This window comes from Carya illinoinensis, chromosome 1 (assembly GCF_018687715.1).
Source record: "Carya illinoinensis cultivar Pawnee chromosome 1, C.illinoinensisPawnee_v1, whole genome shotgun sequence".
NCBI lineage: Eukaryota > Viridiplantae > Streptophyta > Magnoliopsida > Fagales > Juglandaceae > Carya > Carya illinoinensis.
In genome coordinates, this window is record NC_056752.1 from 4,572,805 (window position 1) to 4,592,854 (window position 20,050).

The 20,050-nt window shown below is 34.2% G+C and overlaps 1 protein-coding gene across 10 annotated transcripts; it reads left to right on the forward strand.

The window, feature by feature from the left end:
• Positions 1 to 689: 689 nt before the first annotated feature.
• Positions 690 to 8,139, forward strand: LOC122306802 (protein DA1-related 1-like). Of its 10 annotated transcripts, none has more exons than XM_043119327.1 (13): positions 690 to 999; positions 1,094 to 1,131; positions 2,469 to 2,576; positions 2,861 to 2,945; positions 3,623 to 3,824; positions 5,379 to 5,505; positions 5,631 to 5,714; positions 6,307 to 6,426; positions 6,628 to 6,840; positions 6,929 to 6,991; positions 7,081 to 7,199; positions 7,300 to 7,358; positions 7,453 to 8,139. In XM_043119327.1, the coding sequence occupies exons 3-13, from the start codon at positions 2,490 to 2,492 to the stop codon at positions 7,842 to 7,844; spliced, it is 1,551 nt and encodes a 516-aa protein (XP_042975261.1). In that variant the 5' UTR covers positions 690 to 999; positions 1,094 to 1,131; positions 2,469 to 2,489; the 3' UTR covers positions 7,845 to 8,139. The 10 variants fall into 10 exon arrangements, with proteins under 10 accessions (XP_042975261.1, XP_042975254.1, XP_042975275.1 ...); XM_043119320.1 differs by having other exon boundaries at positions 690 to 996; XM_043119341.1 differs by lacking the exon at positions 1,094 to 1,131 and having other exon boundaries at positions 690 to 996.
• The last annotated feature ends 11,911 nt before the right edge of the window (positions 8,140 to 20,050 follow it).

The window sequence follows — 20,050 nt, forward strand, 5'->3', positions numbered from 1 at the left end:
AAGAGAGTATTTCGTGACTAAATTCTTGTAAATAGCTAGCTAGCTGATGATGATTGAGCCTCAATATTTGTTTAGGATCTAATTAATTAAACATGATATTATTTAATTTTCAGATTCATCAACATGATTTCATAAATGTTGACAAACCAAGCAGCCACACTACCTACAAGCAGCATGAATTATTAATGGAGCTAGCTAGGTAGGTACGTAGGTTATGATATCAAGTTAATGTCCTTTATATAGTCCGAAGCGGTGGGTCTCCTTTTCTTTTTTTTTTTTGCCTTTCTCGAAAATTAAAGGTTCTTAATCATGACAAATAAAGGCAAAGACGAGTGAGTGCTGATATTTATGTACACAGGGACTTGATCAAATCAACGTTGTTCGTCTATCAACTTCAATGCAATTATAATTATATTCACCTTTTAACCACTTTGAATAATGAAAAGGAAGAGAGTAGGAAGCATGGGGCCGGGGCCACAACAAAACAACAAAATAAAAATGGTCGGCAGAGATCATCGATACAGTGCTTTAGGTTGCTTCCTTATACTTACATATATCAATATCCATCTAGATCCTTCTGCAATGGTGGAGTACACAGTACTTTGATCAGATGCTGAATTTGACCGAGTTTGAAGCTTAATGCTCGAGTTCTACTATTAATGTTACAAAAAGCTTGGGATTAAAAAAAAAAAAAAACCAGAATTTAAAAGCTTATTTGGCCACGTGGCAAAAATCCGTCGTGGGTTCCAGGCTGGCTGGCCAACCTATAAAGCTGAATGGAATATATGAAGAATCCCTTTCCTTTTTCCCTTTGCAATACCTTCGTCAACCAGAAAGATCAGAAACATTCGATGTTGAGTGAAAGTGTGGTGGAGAAATGAGTAGAGGGTAGATGACCCCACAACGAAGACGGGACGAAAGTGTTAGAATCGAAACCACTCCCAACACAGCACCGTCGAGATTCAATCCATCCTGGTTTTGGTGATTTTTACAGAGGTTGTGGTACAGTAGTTGACCAAGTTCTAAAAAGATTCGACTGTTTTGTTGGATTTTCGTTTTTACCTTTTCAGCTCATGCCTGGTTTTTTGCGTAGGATCCAAGTAGTCTCCCACTTCCAGTTACTCATTGCTGGTACCTTTTTCTTTCTGTCTTTCTTTCCTCTTCTCTTACTGAAATGTGTGTGTGACTTTGTTAGAAAAGATAAGTCCTATGCAGGACCAAAGAGAATTGATGCTGTGAAGGATAACATCTATTGCCGTCTCTAATTCTTCTTTGGTAACCGTGCATTCGTGGTTGTCGGGAATTTTATCTGATAGGCGATTCGTTAGATTCTATTGTCTCTGCATATTCTTATTCTTTCTGGGATGAGTTTCTGAAACTTGGTGTTTTATTTGGCTTCATTTCAGTTTAGCCTGCTGTGTTATTTACCATCTGAAAATTGTCAAGCTGGGAGATTCTACTTGCTGTATATATATATATATATATATTAATTGGATGGGGTTGGCGGAGGATGTATGGAACATAGATAGGGTGTTCGATGGTACTGGGCTGAATGTTCAGCCTTTTCTTTTTGGTCGTTGTTTCGGTGTCATTTTCAGGATTTTAGGAATTGAAGCATTGTTGGCAAATTTGTATATGTGGTGGTGGGTGATCATTCGGTGTGTTCTTTCCTTTCTTTCCCCCCATAGACAAAGCGTTCTTTTATCACTTATTCTGAATTTTTTGATTGGGATAATATCTTCTTTGATTCTATCTGCTTTTACGCGAAGAATTCTAGTCCATAAGGTTTATTTGTCTCTTTGATATCTTCTAAATTTTTTGTAGAGTTAGATACTCTCTTTCAGGCCACTGAACTCTCCGAGAATGACTACTGTAGTGCTTCCCTCCAATGATTTATATTCCTCTTTGCTTCTAGTTTCTTTAGTTTTCATCTCAAATTTGTGTTTTTAAGTTCCCCGATTAACTACTGTCTCAAAGTCTGGAAGCTGTCTCCATACTAAAGCACAAGTAAAATTATGGGACATGGCTTTGGTGTTATTGATCCGTGATTAAGGGATTGAGGTTTCTCAAGAATATTACCCTGTTTTTTTTTTTTTCTGTTTTCCATTGTTTTTAACACCAACAGGTGTATGTTTCTAATTCTCAATGCAAATTCTGTTACTTGTTCTGAGATTGCCATTAGCTTCAACTATATTGCATATTACTCGTGCCTTTATATTGTAGATTATTGTTCAAGCATATGATTTACTATCTGAAAACTTAATTAATCTTAGAAACCTTTTCCATATATTCCTCATATTAAACTTGACCAAACAGTAACAGTAATTCTAGACTCTCATCCTCGTCATTGATGCCTTTATGAACTTCTCAAACTAGTCATCTCCAGTGGTCAGAGATGTTCTATGAATCTATCAAAATTACTTTCGACAGTTATAGTTCTCTAATTCAAATGAATGTATTGGGTGCAGGGAAAAATCATATTTGGCGATATGGAGTGGCCGTCACTGTCACTGTCGCTGTCCAAGGCTCTTGAAGATAGAATTTGCAATGAAGCTCGTCATTCAGAGGTCATCATGGTTTTTGCTTTTCATGGATACACTCTTGTGGGTCCTGCTTTTTTATTTTTTAACAAAGAGGAAGGAACCCCGTAATCTATTAAAATACCCTCAGTTGTGGGTCCTGCTCATCTATGGAATGCGCAAGCCTATTCTCTAATGGTAACTGATTTGTTGGATAAAATTCACATGTTACTGGTTAATTTGTAAACCAGCATAGCTTCTGTAATGGTAACATTCTTGCTAAATTTTGTGCCACCTTGCTTCTTTTATTGCCCAATGCTAACTGGAAACCTCATATGCAGGATGAATTCAAGGAGCAAGAAGATATTTATTATGCTATTGCACTTTCCCTTTCAGAACAGGACCAGAAAGGAAAAAAATCAATTGGTAAGTTGCACAGTTTGCCTGTGCTGAGATTGACATGATTCAATTGTTATCTGGGCAAATTTGTTGGATTCTAGTAAATAAGAGTGATGACTCATTATTTTAGTTACCTTACGATGGCACACCGAGAGATGTTTACCTTGCAGTGTAATGGTATATCTCAAGTACTTGCGTTACACACGTGAATATATGCTTCAATGTTGGATCTTTATTTTGTGTCAGTGTTCTGTCTATTCTTGTTAAATCTTCAAAGGCCATATTGTTAGTAAAACTTTGCTATTTCTTTAATTTCTTTTTGCTGATTACGGAGGTTATAAATTTTTTTAATCACGAATCTCTATGAATGCAATCTGGGCAGTAACTTTTGTAGGTAAGAGAAATAGCTAAACTCTTTTCTGAACCCTGCCTCATTCTTCCCTCATTTCAGGCCAGGTTTCACAATTAATTGCTTAACATATCATACTTGCCAGGTTTCCCTAAACCTGAAAACTCTATTGAAAGTTATTCTATGGGAGTAAATGAATTCATAACAGGCTCCTTGAGAGTCATAATGAATAATTAGAGTCTCCTCTAACATTAGTACATAATTTTCAGGTGTTATTTTCTGATGCAGAACTTACATGTTTGGAAATAAGAAATGAAGCCTAGAGTCTCATTATTTACTTTCTTATTTTTCTTAGACAAGGAATCCCAATCGGAGGAATATAAGCAGCTTGCTAGAGCTCAAACCAAGGAAGACGAACATATCACTAAAGCTCAATTGGAAGATGATGAGCAGCTTGCTGAAGCTCTTCAAAAAACCATGTACATGGAGTCTCCTCCTCACTGTGAAACTGAAAATATATTTCAGCCTCATCCATTCAACTTTCCATCTGAATACAGGTATGTGTGGTAACCATGCTATCCATGGTACATAAATATCTATGGCTAATTGCTCTAATTCTTGGTTTGCTAAAAAGTTTAGCCAGTTCTCTTAGCCACTTCAAAATTAGTGGAAAGCTAGCAAAAGATGTAGCTTTCTTTGGATGAATAACTGCCTGGTAAAATATTGATGATAGAAAATTTGGGAGAAAAGGCTCAAAATTGTTGTGGATGGATTGTGCATGCTTATGAATTGTCCTGCAATGGATCATCTTGTTTTATATGGAAATATGTACAGAGAATCATTGCCGTTGTACTTAACTTTATCTGGAGTGGAATGGTAGGACTGTGAGAAAATTGTTTGCATGCTAAAAAGGGAGAATTAGCTGTCATGGGGTGCCATTTGTGGTGCAATTCCTCTTTTCATCCTGTGGACAATTAGGCGGGTGAGAAATAATCAAAATTTTAAAAACACATTTTTACAATTTTTTTGATTGGCTGTGTGCTTAAGAAGGATGAGTTGTGATTATTTTTTGAGTTTCCTAGCTTCTTTGTTTTTATTACTAATAAAAAATTAGGGAAAAAATCAGGGGATTTGGAATTGTGCAGGATAGTTTGATATTAAGCATTCGACAAGGATGCTAAATCCAATTCTAAACCCTTCCAGTTGTTTTCTATTAATGCTTGGCATAATTGTAGAGGTTTCTAGATAGCTAATTTTTTTCTGACCAATGGCATTACATTGTGTGACACACTTCTAAAATGGGATACACTCTGATACGTTTGATCCATGGATACCAAAATTTTTATTATTCTCATGTTATCTTACGTTATTATATAGATAATAGGCAAACTGTGATGACGAGTAATGCAATACTACATTAATATGGAGTGTTTCTTTGAATTATAATAAGAGGTTCCTTTTGCTGTGCCAAATTACATTTTTTTATGGGTGTGCCAAATTACATTATTGAAAGTAGACATGAACACCTAGCTGCAAGAGAAACTGTTCAGAGCTGAGAGTTTGTCATTTTATTTTTAAGCTAGTGTTGCCAAAGCTTGACCAACAACAGAAGTTTATTAGAGATCCTACCAGAGCCAGTTGGGTTTGTATGATTAAAATGGCTTGAAAAGAATTTGGTTTTACATTAAATGGACTAGGAGATGTTCAAAGAACAAACAACAAACTGCTGGAGTATCAGACATTTGAAAAACATATCCAAGAAACAGAAGCTTGAGGTGATGTAAGTTGATCTTGTAGATTTTAATATGCATCTCTTTTGTAACACAAGATGATATACATAAAAAATAATTTAAACTTATCTCAGACCCTGAAAAATGGAGTTTGGGACTTACTGTTACATAACTTCCTGAATTTACATATGTACTTATATCCACACCTTTTGAAACTTTCCAACTCTATTTTTTGTAAATTTTCTGAATTTTATAATATGATCATTGGGGCCTCCTAAAAAGATCTACCAAATTCAATGAGTTGTTCCAATGGATCAAAATGGCCAGTTATTAATGGAATTCCTGAAACATGACGTGATTGCTGGACAAAATGGCTTGCAGGATCTGTGCTCGCTGCAAAACTGAGATTGGCTGTGGAGAATTTTTGACATGCATGGATGCTGATTGGCATCCTGAATGTTTTCGTTGTCATGCTTGCAACTGTCCTATTACTGATAGTAAGGTGAAAGTAAGGAGTTAATTGAAAATCTAGTTTGGACTTGGATAACAGAATGCCTGAGTCCTTGCCTGATATCCTCTTCATTTTGGTAGTTCGATGAGTATTTCTGAGTAGAATATCTCCTTGGATGACAGTTCTATATATCTGGCAATCGCTCTTATCACAAATTGTGCTATAGGAAGCAGCGTCTCCCAAGATGTGAAGTTTGCAAGAATTTTGTAAGTCTTTTTAATGTTCCATTGTTTGATCTAGTTGGTTCTTTTAATTCTATGAAATAGCTATGTTTTGTTTGCTCTTTCATTTGGTTTACTTATTATCAAACATTATATAAAATAAATTTCTGATTCTCATAATCTCATTAAAATAAAACCTGAAAATAAACTTCAAGGTTGAGATTAATTATAAATTTATGATAGGGAAAATACCTGTGCAAATTTGTTAGGCCTCATGTTCAGTTATCTAGAAGACAAGCAGGTTCCTGTAAAACTTAAAATCATAGATAAATAAATAAATAACAAGATGAATTCTCTGAATGGTGCTCATTAATTTTAGTGTAAACCTTTGGTAGTAATCGGGATCTTCTCCCCAAGTCTGGTCAAGTGTCAGGTTTGTTTAAATACAATTTTCTTTTTTTGGTAAGTAATGTTTAAATACAAATTAGTAGACCCAAGGGTCCTTTTAAGGAAATCTCCCAGGTTAAGGTCCCGCTAAAAAATAATTCTCTATGTCCGACATCTCACTAAGTATTTGCTGCCCTTATACACACACATACACACACTCACACACTTAATTATTGTTCCTTCTGTACAGATCCCAGCAAGTTCAAAAGGTCGTATTCCGTATATGGAGCATCCTTTCTGGAAGAACAAGTACTGCCCCTCACATGAACATGATGGTACTCCTCGGTGTTGTAGCTGTGAAAGAATGGAGGTCAGTTCTGCAGAAGAGACCCCCCCCCCCCCCCCCCCCCCCCTTCTCTCTCTCCCTCCTTTTTCTTGAAATAACAAAACCTTGAAGAAAGCATCATGATATTAAAAACAACTGCTGCTACCTGCAAAATATCCTTAAGAAACACATTTTAGAATTGTTTTCATCATGTCACTTATAATGTAAATTTTCTGATTCATGCAGCCGAGGGACACAAGATATCTGTTGCTTGATGATGGTCGAAAGCTATGCCTAGAGTGTCTAAACTCGGCCATTATGGATACTGAAGAATGTCAACCACTTTACCTTGAAATACAGGAATTTTACGAAGGTTTAAATATGAAAGTGGAGCAGCAAGTTCCAATGCTCTTGGTTGAGAGACAAGCACTAAATGAGGCAATGGAGGGAGAAAAGCATGTAAAGGCCAGCGCATTTACCTTTTCATGTCACACATATGTATTTCAATTTCATTTTTATTTATGTTAATCTTGATTTTTTTTACTAGGGTCATCATCACTTGTCTGAGACCAGAGGACTTTGCTTGTCAGAAGTACAGACTGTCCCTAGTGTAAGAACTTTCCTAGTGTTCAACAGAATCCTTTTATAAAGATATGCGTCATCGACCGGCCTCTATAATTTGTTTAATTAAATTACTAGATCTCAAGGAGGCCAAGGATTGGGGCAAACCACCAGTTCATAGACATGAGAACTGAGCCTTGTAGGCTGATCCGAAGATGTGAAGTGACGGCAATTCTTGTTTTATATGGCCTTCCTAGGTACTCTTTTTCTCATTTGCACTTAGACCCATCTATTGTTTCAAACGATGATATTGGCTTTAGAATTTGGAAAATGACCAAGACTTATATATATGTACAGGTTATTGACTGGGCAAATCCTGGCACACGAGATGATGCATGCATGGCTGAAGCTTAATGGTGTTTATCTGCATTCTTATCATTTTTCCCACTGACATTATTTACCTCTTAGATGCGGTTACCCCTGAACTTACCAATAGAGTCTTTTTGACAGGTTACCGCAATCTGAGTCCAGAGGTTGAAGAAGGTATCTGTCAGGTCTTAGCTTATATGTGGTTGGAGTCTGAGCTGTATACAGCATCTGGAGGTGATGCTGTACCATCAACATCATCCTTGTTTTCATCACTCGCTTCCTCCTTATCCTTTTCTACATCAACATCATCCTTGTTTTCATCACTCCCTTCCTCCTCATCCTTTTCTACATCATTAAAAATGGGTAAACGATCTGACTTTGAGAAGAAATGTGGTGATTTTTTTAAACACCATATTGAGGTAGATGCATCCCCAACTTATGGAGATGGATTCAGGAGAGGTAGGCAGGCGGTCGATAAATACGGCCTGAAGAGCACTCTTAAGCACATTCGACTGACAGGAAGCTTTCCTTAAGTTGTAGGGTAATATTAATGGAGTTTTTCCTCCGCATGGATCAATGCATTGCCCTCCCTGCCATATTCAGTTCACTTTGACCGAAGTCACTTAAAATAAGTCAGTGTGACTGGAAATGACAAAATTTAGAATAAAGATAATGATTTCTCTTATTGTAATCTCCTCCCGGCCGCGTAATGGTGCTATGTTATTATGCTTCTATGTATTGAGACAAGGAACATAAAGAATGCATGTACTTTTTCTCATGCTTGTAACGTTGCTGGGCTCTCCAGTCAAAATTCACTCTTTAAGATTACACATCCATCTCACTACATAATTAGTTTGTGTTTTAGAGTCCTTTTTTCTGATGTGGTTTATAGCTAACTTAAACTTGATTGTTGCTCCAACGTGCACCCACTTGGGAAGTAGCAGTTGGCTTCCTGACATGGCTCACGCTCACGGTGGGAAACAGGTGAACCCCTTCTCCTAAAACTACTTATTTTTCCACAGCTCAAATGGATTTGGATCAGTTTACTCTCTTCTCAAGGGTTTAAACTTAAAAAGACTGCTCCATATCTTGGAATGGATGCCATAGGTAACTTCAACATGCTCAATTGCATAAGCCAATGGCGACTATGAAATGGACGGATACCAATTTTTACAAACCTAATTCAGATGGGACATAGATTATTGGATAAAGATCAGATTAAAATCGTTCACATTTTTCTGATCTAAACATCCCCTACGATTTAGAGAAAGAAAAACTATATGGAATTATGATCTATTAAATTTTAGAAATTTCAGATGAAAGTTTAGTTAAATAAGCCATTTTTTATTCAAGAAAATGAAAAAAAAATTAATTTATTTAGTTCAAAGACACGTTATTGTCAAGTGTCATTATCATAAGCATTTTCTATTTGAAAATAATTATGATCGTTGAGTTTTGTTACATAAAAACGAATTTGAGTATCAATTTGCATATCAATACTGATACCTTCATATTCAAAATTTAAATTAGTATTATATTTAATAAAATTTACTTTTTAACTAATCATATTAAATTAGTGTACGTATTAGTGTGTAAAATCACTTACAATTAAATTTTTTCTAATTTATTGGGACATAAAAAATCACCCCAAAAAATAAGTCCAGAGGCTAGTACTCTATTTCACCTAAGCTGTTAGGTGTCTGAGGGTTTTGGTTGATAACAAAAGAGAGACGAATTGGTACTCGGGAGTACGTGGGCGTTTGGGCTATAAGTAGTCTTGGGTTATGTGTCATATGTGTTTGTGTTCGCTCACCAATCAGGTCTTCCTAATGGATCCCACGCAAAGGGTTTGCCATCTAATCTCTCATTTATTAGCTGAACCATTGGGCATACAGCAAAGGAACATAAGCTTATGGATATGAATTCAAAAGCCCAACTAATATTAAAAAATATATTAAAAGTAGATGAGAACCAAAACCTTTTAGAAAACAAGATAATCCACTCAATTAGACATATTTCAATATTTACTTATATCCCATCTTTCAGAAAATAAAGAGATGTTTGCTTCAACACCGCCAATTAGATTGTGTGAAACAGGACACATTCGTGGAATCCTTTAGGTCTACACACAGTACTCTTTGGTGGATTTCTCATATTCTCATCTCAATATTCAAATTAGGCCTAAAGATACAATCTCTCACAAGATACCATCTCCACTATGTTAAGTAATGTGATTGATTGGTAATTTATCCATTACTATCCATCTAGAAAAATGCTAACTGCAAGCTGGAGGGGTAGTCGCCAAGTAGTCAGATCCTACGTGTCCTTAATGAAACGGTGCGTATTGTGCGAAATATTCTTCCTTTTTTCGTTTCCCCTCTCATCTTCTCCATCTTCTTCCTTCATCTTTACCCAAACCGTAACCCTAACATTACTTCCTTCATCTTCTTCCTCCTCTTTTATTTTATGGTGGTTCTCCTTCCTTCGTGCGAATTGTTTCCCTTTCTCTATGGTGGTTCTCCTTCCCTGCGTGCGAAATTTGTTTCCCTCCTCAGTTTCTCTTTCTCAAGTTTGCAAAATTTGGTTCTCCTTCTCATTCCCTGCGTGTGAAATCTGGCCCTCATTGAAACGCATTGTTTACTATTGTGCCCCTCCCTTTGAGTTTTTTCCTTTCTCATTCCCTCCATTTGCAATTCCATCCCTCTGTCGAAGATGACGATTCCATCATTCGAAGTGCCTCTGTTGAAGACGGCACATCCCTTCCCCTTTAACTTGAAGGCAAGCATTTTTGAGAACTCATGCAATATATATATATAATTTAATTTGAGGACTTATACAGTTTTATATATTAATTTTGCACATGGAATTTCACCTCAATTAGCTCTGGATTTGGTGTCTGGTGTTACTGTTCGGATATTGATTATGCTTTTGGCGTATTTTTTGACAATGGAGGAGTTAGATATAATCTCTTGGAACTCTTTGATAATATGAGAGAACAACATGACGACGACTTCTGACCAGAGCACCATGCAAGCTCGATGGAAGCTGTATAAAAAACCAGAGCACCAAACCAAAGCGGGAGAACCTGGTCTACAAGAATAACTTTGGACAGATTTTGTGCAAGCATGAATCAAGGAACGGTTTTGCAAATCTTATAGTATTATATGTTATAACTTTCCTTACCTTACTCTATTTTTGTATATAATCCGAGTATGTGTAAAGCAATGAAGTATGTGCAAAATTCAAAACAAAAGTAGTGTTCTTTCTTTATATTGGGTTGGGCAAGAAAACGGAATGAATTTCGTATGAATAATATTTTGTTTCTGTTGAACTCAAGATTTCAAGTTTTGTGTAATTATATATTTACACATGGATTTTGATGATAACAAATGAATTCAAAGAATGAAGAAGTCTCAAGCTTAAGTTGTCTACACAATGGAATCAAGCACATCAAAGAACCAAGCATGAGCAAGAAGGAAACAAGTTCACATTAAAGTCATAGAGTAATGTTGTAAATCTCTTAAAATTCGAAATTAGGATTAATGCTCAAAATTAATATTTTATCATAAAGCATTAAAATACATTTTCCACATGTGCATGAATATTTTTGAAAATTAAATTTGAAAATTTTGAAAGATGATTGATTGTCATCTTTTACATGTGCATGCCTTGATTAAAGGGTTGAACTTTGAAAATATTAAAGATGATTGATTGTCATCTTTCACATGTGCATGTTTTATTTGAATATTTTCAAAAGTGATTGATGCTTTTTTTTGTCATATACAAAAAGTAAAAGATTAGGTTTGAATCTTTTGAAAAGGAAAGTGTGCTCATTTTGTCATATGCCAAAAGTAAAAGATTAGGTTTGATTTTTTTGAAAAAGTGAATGATGTTGTCTTTGACAATTGAAAAAGAAGAACCTTTTATTTGAATTTTTTGAAAAAGTGAATGATGTTGTCTTTGACATGTGAATCTTTTTAAATTTGAATATGAAGTCTCATATGCCTATAAATAGATCATTTGAGAGCTTCACATTTACAACACCAAGAGCAAACAACATTCATTCAAAGTTTTCATTCTCTCTTCTCTAAACATTGAGCCTTAATCCTTGTTCATTTTGAGAGATATAGTTTGCGCTATATTGTTCTTATTTCACTCATTGAGGAGTGTTTTCTGATAATCTACCCATTATCAGCTTTTGTATCAGAAAAAGGGTGTGTATAACCCTTGTGCGTGTAGAAAGTATTCTACACGGGGAATAGTTGAATCACCACGTGTAAGGTGATTGCAAGTGTAGAGAGTGTTCTACACGGATCCTTTGTAGCGGTGTTGTTCAAAGGTGTAATAGGTTTCTATCTTCACCTGAAGGAGATTGAATAGTGAATTTGGGAATCTTCAAGGGGTAGCTTGAGGCGAGGACGTAGGCAGTGGGGCCGAACCTTGTTAACATACTGAGTTTGCTTCTCTCTTACACTTACTCGTTATATTTATTGTTATTTCATATTTTGTTTATATTTTATATTATATATGTGATTTATAATTGTTATTTTTTTAATATAACTCAATTCACCCCCCTCTTGTGTTAGTCATCTGGGCAACATTGGTATCAGAGCTAAAAGCTCTATTATAAGATTAACTATCTTTTGAGTTAAGATCTTATGGCTAACATTGCAGCTTCATTTGGTGAAAGTCAATCTAGCAGTCGGCCTCCACTCTTTTGTGAAGATAATTACTCATTCTGGAAAGTTAGAATGAGAATATTTCTTCAAACTCAAGGTAGAGAAATCTGGAAATGTATTGTAAATGGACCTTATATTCCAACACAAGTGGTTGATGGAGTAAAGGTCAAAAAGGAAGAAGAAGAGTTTGATCGTGAAGACGATAGACTTTATACTTTAAATTTAACTGCTATGAATTTATTATATAATGCTCTTAATGAAAATGAGTTTAATAGAATAATGAATTGCGCTACGGCAAAGGAAATTTGGGATAACTTGGAAGTAACTTATGAAGGAACTTCGCAAGTCAAGGAATCAAAAATTTATATTCTTACTCATGAATATGAAATGTTTAAGATGAATGATGATGAATCTATTTCTAGTATGCACACTCGTTTTACTAACATCATAAACAGCTTGACAGCTCTTGGCAAAGTTTATTCCAAGGTGGAGATAGTAAGAAAAATTCTCAACTCTTTACCAAAACGATGGGAATCAAAAGTTACAGCAATTCTTGAAGCTAGAGACCTCAAGAAGCTCGAAGTCAATGAACTCATCGGGTCACTTATCACCCATGAGTACACATTGAAAAGATGAGAAGAAGAAGGAAAGCCAAATAAGAGTTTAGCACTTAAAGCTGTTCCTCATGAAAATGAAAGTGATGAAGATGAGGAAAATGACGATAAAGATGAAGAAGTTGCGATGAAAACAAGAAGAATTCAGAGGTTCTTGAAGAAAAATAGAACTCCTCCGAGGAAATCCTTCAAAAAGTTTTCCAAGAAAGATTCAGGTAAAAATGACACTTTAATTTGTTATAAATGCAATAAACCTGGTCATATCAAGCCAGATTGTCCTCTGCTAAAGAAAGATCGAAACAAGGGCAAGAAAGTAATGAAAGCTACATGGGATGATGATTCAAGTAGCTCAAATAGTGAAGCAAGCAATGAAGAATCAGCAAATCTTTGTCTTATGGCTAAAGATGACATTGAGGTAACAAATCTTGATAATATTGAAAATCCTTCATATGAAGAATTGTAAAATATTTTAGAAGAGATTTATGAGGAATTTGAAAAATTGGGTATCATGTATACTGTTTTGAAAAAGAAAAATTCTTCTTTAACAAACGAAATTGAAATTTTAAGAAAAGAAAGTATCATTTTGAAAGATGAAAATCTTGAATTGAATAAGAATAAAACTGATTTAGAAAATATTATTGAAAACTTTACGAATGGAAAAAGAAATTTTGAAAAACTTCTTGGTAGTCAAAGATGTGTTTTTGACAAGGCAGGATTGGGATATATGCCAAAACAAAAATACAAACCTTATAAAAATTTCTTTGATAATCATTCTACATCAAAGACTAATATTCAAAATTCTTTTCATAAAAATAATTTTGTCAAAAAAAGATATTATTATAATCATTCAAGTTTTTCATATATGTCACATGCTATTTGTAATTTTTGTAATAGAAATGGTCATAATTATCATACTTGTCCTATTAGAAGAAATCATACAATGACTATTAGGGCCATATGGGTACCTAAAAATCTTGTTTCTTCTAATACTAATAAATAAATGACCCAAAGAACTTGGGTACCAAGAAAAATCATTTTAATTGTTTTTATAGGTATGCATGAAGTCTTCCACAAGCAAAAATAAATGGTTTTTAGATAGTGGATGTTCAAGACACATGACGGGAGACAAGACTAAGTTCTTTGATCTTAGATCTAAAGAAAAAGGACACATGACATTTGGAGACAACTCGAAAGGGAAGATCGTGGGAATAGGTAAAATTGGTAATGAATCTTCTCTCATAATTGAAGATGTTCTACTTGTTGAAGGTCTAAAACATAATCTTTTGAGCATAAGTCAATTATGTGATAAAGGATTTACAGTTACTTTCAAAATGGATAAGTGCATTATTTTGAATGATCATGATTGTAATATTTGTTTTATTACTTTTAGAAACAATAATGTTTATACAATTGATTTTGAAGAAATTACCTCACAAGATGCTATTTGCTTTTCAGTTCAAAATGAAACTAGTTGGTTATGGCATAGAAGATTAGGTCATGCAAACATGTAACTTATTTCCAAACTTTCAAAAAATGATCTTGTGAGAGGTTTACCAAAAACATATTTTCTTAAAGACAAAATTTGTGATGCATGCCAATTTGGTAAACAAACAAAAACTTCTTTTAAAACTAAGAAACATATTTTCACTACTAAACCATTGCAACTGATACACATGGATCTTTTTGGACCAAATAGAGTTGCAAGTCTAGGAGGAAAATATTATGCATTTGTTATTGTTGATGATTTCTCTAGATATACTTGGGTCATCTTTCTTACTCATAAAGATGAGGCACATAATGCATTTACCAAGTTATGCAAGAGAATTCAAAATGAAAAGGGTTATACTATTTCAAGTATTCGAAGTGATAGGGGAAAAGAGTTTGTTAATAAAAATATTGAAACATTTTGTGATGAAAACGGTTTTGTGCATAATTTTTCTGCTCCTCGAACTCCTCAACAAAATGGGGTAGTAGAGAGGAAAAATAGATCTCTTCAAGAGATGGCAAGAACAATGCTCAATGAGAACAACTTGCCTAGTTATTTTTGGGCCGAAGCGGTAAGTACTGCATGTTATGTTATAAATAGAGTTATGCTAAGGTCTAAGTTAGATAAAACCCCTTATGAGCTTTGGAATGAGAAAAAACCCAACATTGGTTACTTTCATGTATTTGGATGCAAATGTTTTATTTTGAATGACAGGGATAATTTAGGCAAATTTGATGCAAAATCTGATGAATGTATCTTTCTCGGGTATTCTACTAATAGTAAAGCTTATAGAGTATTCAATAAAAAAACTTTAACTGTACAAGAATCTATGCATATAGTATTTGATGAATCTAATTCTTCACTCTCCAAGAAATCTATTGATGAAGAAACAGGAGGTATAAATAATACGGAAAGTCTCAATCTCAACAAAGAAAAAACAATAGAGGAAGTTAAACATGGAGCCATCAGGAAAGATCATCAAAATTTAATACAAGATGCAACCAAACAGTGGAAATTTGTGAAAGATCATCCAGTGGAACAAATTTTGGGAGAACCTTCACAAGGTGTAAGTACTCGATCATCTCTTAGAAATATTTGCAATCATACTGTTTTTCTATCTCAAATTGAACCCAAAAATATTGATGACGCACTTTTTGATGAATCTTGGATTCTAGCTATGCAAGAAGAGTTAAATCAATTCGAAAGAAATGATGTTTGGACACTTGTTCCTAAACCCAAAAATCATACTATTATTAGAACAAACTGGGTTTTTAGAAACAAGAAAGATGAGTCCGGAGTCATTACTAGAAATAAGGCTCGACTTGTAGCCCAAGGTTTTAATCAAGAAGAAGGAATCGATTATGATGAGACATATGCACCTGTCGCAAGATTAGAAGCTATTCGAATGCTACTTACATATGCTTGTTATAAAGATTTCAAACTTTTTCAAATAGATGTTAAAAGTGCTTTCTTAAATGGTTTTATAAATGAAGAGGTATATGTTAAGCAACCTCCAGGTTTTGAAAATCATATTTTCCCAAATCATGTTTTCAAACTCACAAAAGCATTATATAGACTTAAACAAGCTCCTAGAGCTTGGTACGAGAGACTCAGTGGTTTCTTGATTGAAAAATATTTTTCAAGAGGAAAAATCGACACAACTCTTTTCATTAAATATGAAAATGATGATATTCTTTTGATTCAGATTTATGTTGATGATATAATATTCGATGCTACTAATGAAAATATGTGTCAAGTTTTTGCTAAGACTATGCAGGAAGAATTTGAGATGAGCATGATAGGAGAACTTACATTCTTTCTCGGATTACAAATTAAGCAAGCAAAAAGTGGGACATTCATTAATCAATCAAAATATAGTAAGGAATTACTGAAAAAGTTTGGGATGGAAAATGCTAAGGAAATTGGAACACCAATGAGCCCATCAACTAAACTTGATAAAGATGAATCCGGTAAGCCAGTTGACTCGAAGATATATCGAGGTATGATTGGTAGCTTATTATATTTAACAGCCAGTAGACCAGATATTATGTTTAATGTGTGCTTATGTGCACGCTTTCAATCATCTCCAAAAGAATCACATTTAATTACAGTTAAGCGCATTTTTAGATATCTTAGTGGTATAATTAACCTAGGGTTATGGTACCCTAAGCACACATCTTTCGATCTAATCAGTTACACAGATGCAGATTATGCTGGCTATAAAATAGATCGAAAAAGCACTAGTGGAGCATGTCATTTCTTAGGTCATGCACTAGTTTCTTGGTTTAGTAAAAAATAAAATTCTGTTGCACTATCTACTGCTGAGGCAGAATATGTTGCTGTGGGTAGTTGTTGTGCTCAAGTTCTCTACATGAAGCAACAACTTGAGGATTTTAAACTCATGTATAATTACATTCCAATCAAATGTGATAATACAAGTGCTATAAATCTTTCAAAAAACCCAGTACAACATTCTAGAACTAAGCATATTGAAATAAGGTATCATTTTCTTCGAGATCATGTGCAGAAAGGCGATATAGTACTAGAATTCATAAACACACACGATCAGTTAGCAGATATTTTCACAAAACCTTTACCAGAAGATAGATTATGTATGATCAGAAGAGAAATAGGTATGATACATGCTATGAATATCTCTTAAAAGATAGACTAGAGTCAATAAAAATAGAGATAGATTTTTTAAATACTTTTACATAAACTTGAGATTCTTAGCCTCATGTTTGAGACGCTCATTCTCTTCATACAATATCATATCATTCTTATCCATGGGAACTGGCAAGCGGAATGAAGAATCTAATAAAGATTTCAACTGTTTATTCTTCTGCCGAATGATTCCTTCCCTTGTGTGAGACTCTTGAACAATTCGTTGAAGTACAACAATTTGTTCTTTGAGCTTTTCCACTTCATGATTTTTGGCTTGTAGCCGCTGAGAAAAAGCAACAATAGAGGAAGAGTAGCGAGTCCCAAGACTCACCAAGTCATAAATAGCATCAGAATCTGACTTATTAGTCAGATTATTATTTTCCTGCTGCAACATGGCACCAATGGTAGCTGCAGAAAGGACAGGAGGTTGAGATGCAGAATGCCTCATGGATGGATCTAGAGAAATGTTAGAAGAATGAGCCATTGAGAAAAGAATAGAAGGCTTAAAACGAGAATGTTGAAGGAATGCAGATGAGTTATAGAGATGAGAAGAAAACTTGATGCGGATTGGATAAACTCCAAGACTGATTTTATAGAGATAGCATAAAGAACAAGACAAGCTATCATCCAAGTCAAATAGTAATGTATTTTTTCCCGATCGGTGAAAATGACATTTTTTTTTGGAAACTCAGAGCCTTCAATCACGTTTGTCAACAACATCAGGTGATTGTTTAAATTTCTAGCCGCACTAAATTCATAGAGTTAGGCCTCGAGACTTTGCAGCATTTGTCGGGTCACAGACGGCTCTTTTTTTTCAACTATCTACAGTGACTATTAAACGTATCGTTTTCTTCAGTCCATTTATTTGTTGTGGATCATTTTTAATGATGCCAAAAGGGAGAGAAGTATTAGACTAGAACATTAACATTGTTTAAATTGCTAAACTTTTTATATATGCTTGGAATTATATTTATACTTTTGCTTGAAAAACTAACGCACATTCTCAGGGGGAGCTTAAGTATTAATACAGCTTTCAGGTTCTATCAAGTATTTGTCATCATCAAAAAGGGGGAGATTGTTGAACTCAAGATTTCAAGTTTTGTGTAATTATATATTTACATATGGATTTTGATGATAACAAATGAATTCAAAGAATGAAGAAGTCTCAAGCTCAAGTTGTCTACACAATGGAATCAAGCACATCAAAGAACCAAGCATGAGCAAGAAGGAAACAAATTCATATTAAAGTCATAGAGTAATGTTGTAAATCTCTTAAAATTCGAAATTAGGATTAATGTTCAAAATTAATATTTTATCATAAAGCATTAAAATACATTTTCCACATGTGCATGAATATTTTTGAAAATTAAATTTGAAAATTTTGAAAGATGATTGATTGTCATCTTTTACATGTGCATGCCTTGATTAAAGGGTTGAACTTTGAAAATATTAAAGATGATTGATTGTCATCTTTCACATGTGCATGTTTTATTTGAATGTTTTCAAAAGTGATTGATGTTTTTTTTTGTCATATACAAAAAGTAAAAGATTAGGTTTGAATCTTTTGAAAAGGAAAGTGTGCTCATTTTGTCATATGCCAAAAGTAAAAGATTAGGTTTGATTTTTTTGAAAAAGTGAATGATGTTGTCTTTGACAATTGAAAAAAAAGAACCTTTTATTTGAATTTTTTGAAAAAGTGAATGATGTTGTCTTTGACATGTGAATCTTTTTAAATTTGAATATGAAGTCTCATATGCCTATAAATAGATCATTTGAGAGCTTCACATTTACAACACCAAGAGCAAACAACATTCATTCAAAGTTTTCATTCTCTTTTCTCTAAACATTGAGCCTTAATCCTTGTTCATTTTGAGAGATATAGTTTGCGCTGTAATGTTCTTATTTCACTCATTGAGGAGTGTTTTTTGATAACCTACCCACTATCAGCTTTTGTATCAGAAAAAGGGTGTGTATAACCCTTGTGCGTGTAGAAAGTATTCTACACGGGGAATAGTTGAATCACCACGTATAAGGTGATTGCAAGTGTAGAGGGTGTTCTACACGGATCCTTTGTAGCGGTGTTGTTCAAAGGTGTAATAGGTTTCTATCTCCACCTGAAGGAGATTGAATAGTGAATTTGGGAATCCTCGAGGTATAGCTTGAGGCGAGGACTTAGGCAGTAGTGCCGAACCTCGTTAACATACTGAGTTTGCTTTTCTCTTACCCTTACTCGTTATATTTATTGTTATTTCATATTTTGTTTATATTTTATATTATATATTTGATTTATAATTGTTTTTTTTTTAATATAACTCAATTCACCCCCCCTCTTGTGTTAGTCATCTGGGCAACAGTTTCTATTACTTTTTTGTAAGTTTCCCTAGGTGGAATTGTAGCGACAATAACGTTTCATTGTTTTTGAACATTTCTTTCTTAAAACTTAACTTTTGTCGGGCTGCTATGTTCCAGATGATTAAGAAAAAAAAAACTGGGAGAAGAAGAAAGCAACACTGCATGGGTTCTGAATTGAAAAGCTGAATCGAGATACCAAAATAAAAAACACGAAAATTAAGAAACTAAAATTGAGAGAAGAAGAGAGAGGGAGGAAAATAGAAGAAAGAAGAAATAGGAAAAAGTTGAACCAGGTGGGAATTTAATGTGAATACAATAGTTAAAGTCAAATTTATTTTGTAACGTCCCCAAATTCTGTTTGGGATCGGACAGATATTTAAAGCGTCGACACATGCAACACAAGATTACCTGCCTCCATTCATGACATATAAGATGCAATGTTCCTAACATGTATCTAACATTATGTAATATTCGAAGCAGATAATTTTTTTTCTTTAGCAATACTATGCACCAAATTGAAAATATCCCAAATATTTAAAACATACTTCATACATAAAGACCCATTGAACAACTAAGATCACAACACTAGTCCAAAATGGTTATGATCCAAAAAGTACTAGAGATGCAACTCCATCGTATAAGTAGTAATTTACGTTAACTACTATATCAACATTGACGTCGCACCGTCGCTTAGTCAACTGTGTCTAGTTGATCAGCTTCTGATTCTCCTTCAGGTCCTGTAACAAGATCTACCATTCGGGGGGAATGGTAGTTGAGACTACAAAAGTGAGATTTGATTACAAATCTCAGTAAGTTAACAAAAACTTCCACACAAGCTAATGATGCATGGATGACAGTAAAAGTATAAATGCATAATCAAATTCATAAGTAATTAAAGCATAACTTGGCGTACAACATAGCATAATTGACATGACTTAAATTGA

Excerpts from the sequence above, each read along its gene's own strand:
- LOC122306802 (XM_043119327.1), top strand. The coding sequence starts at position 2,490 with ATGGAGTGGCCGTCACTGTCACTGTCGCTGTCCAAGGCTCTTGAAGAT. Across the intron at positions 5,715-6,306 it reads GTGAAGTTTGCAAGAATTTT|ATCCCAGCAAGTTCAAAAGG; the intron begins GTAAGTCTTTTT and ends CCTTCTGTACAG. Across the intron at positions 6,992-7,080 it reads AAGTACAGACTGTCCCTAGT|ATCTCAAGGAGGCCAAGGAT; the intron begins GTAAGAACTTTC and ends TTAAATTACTAG.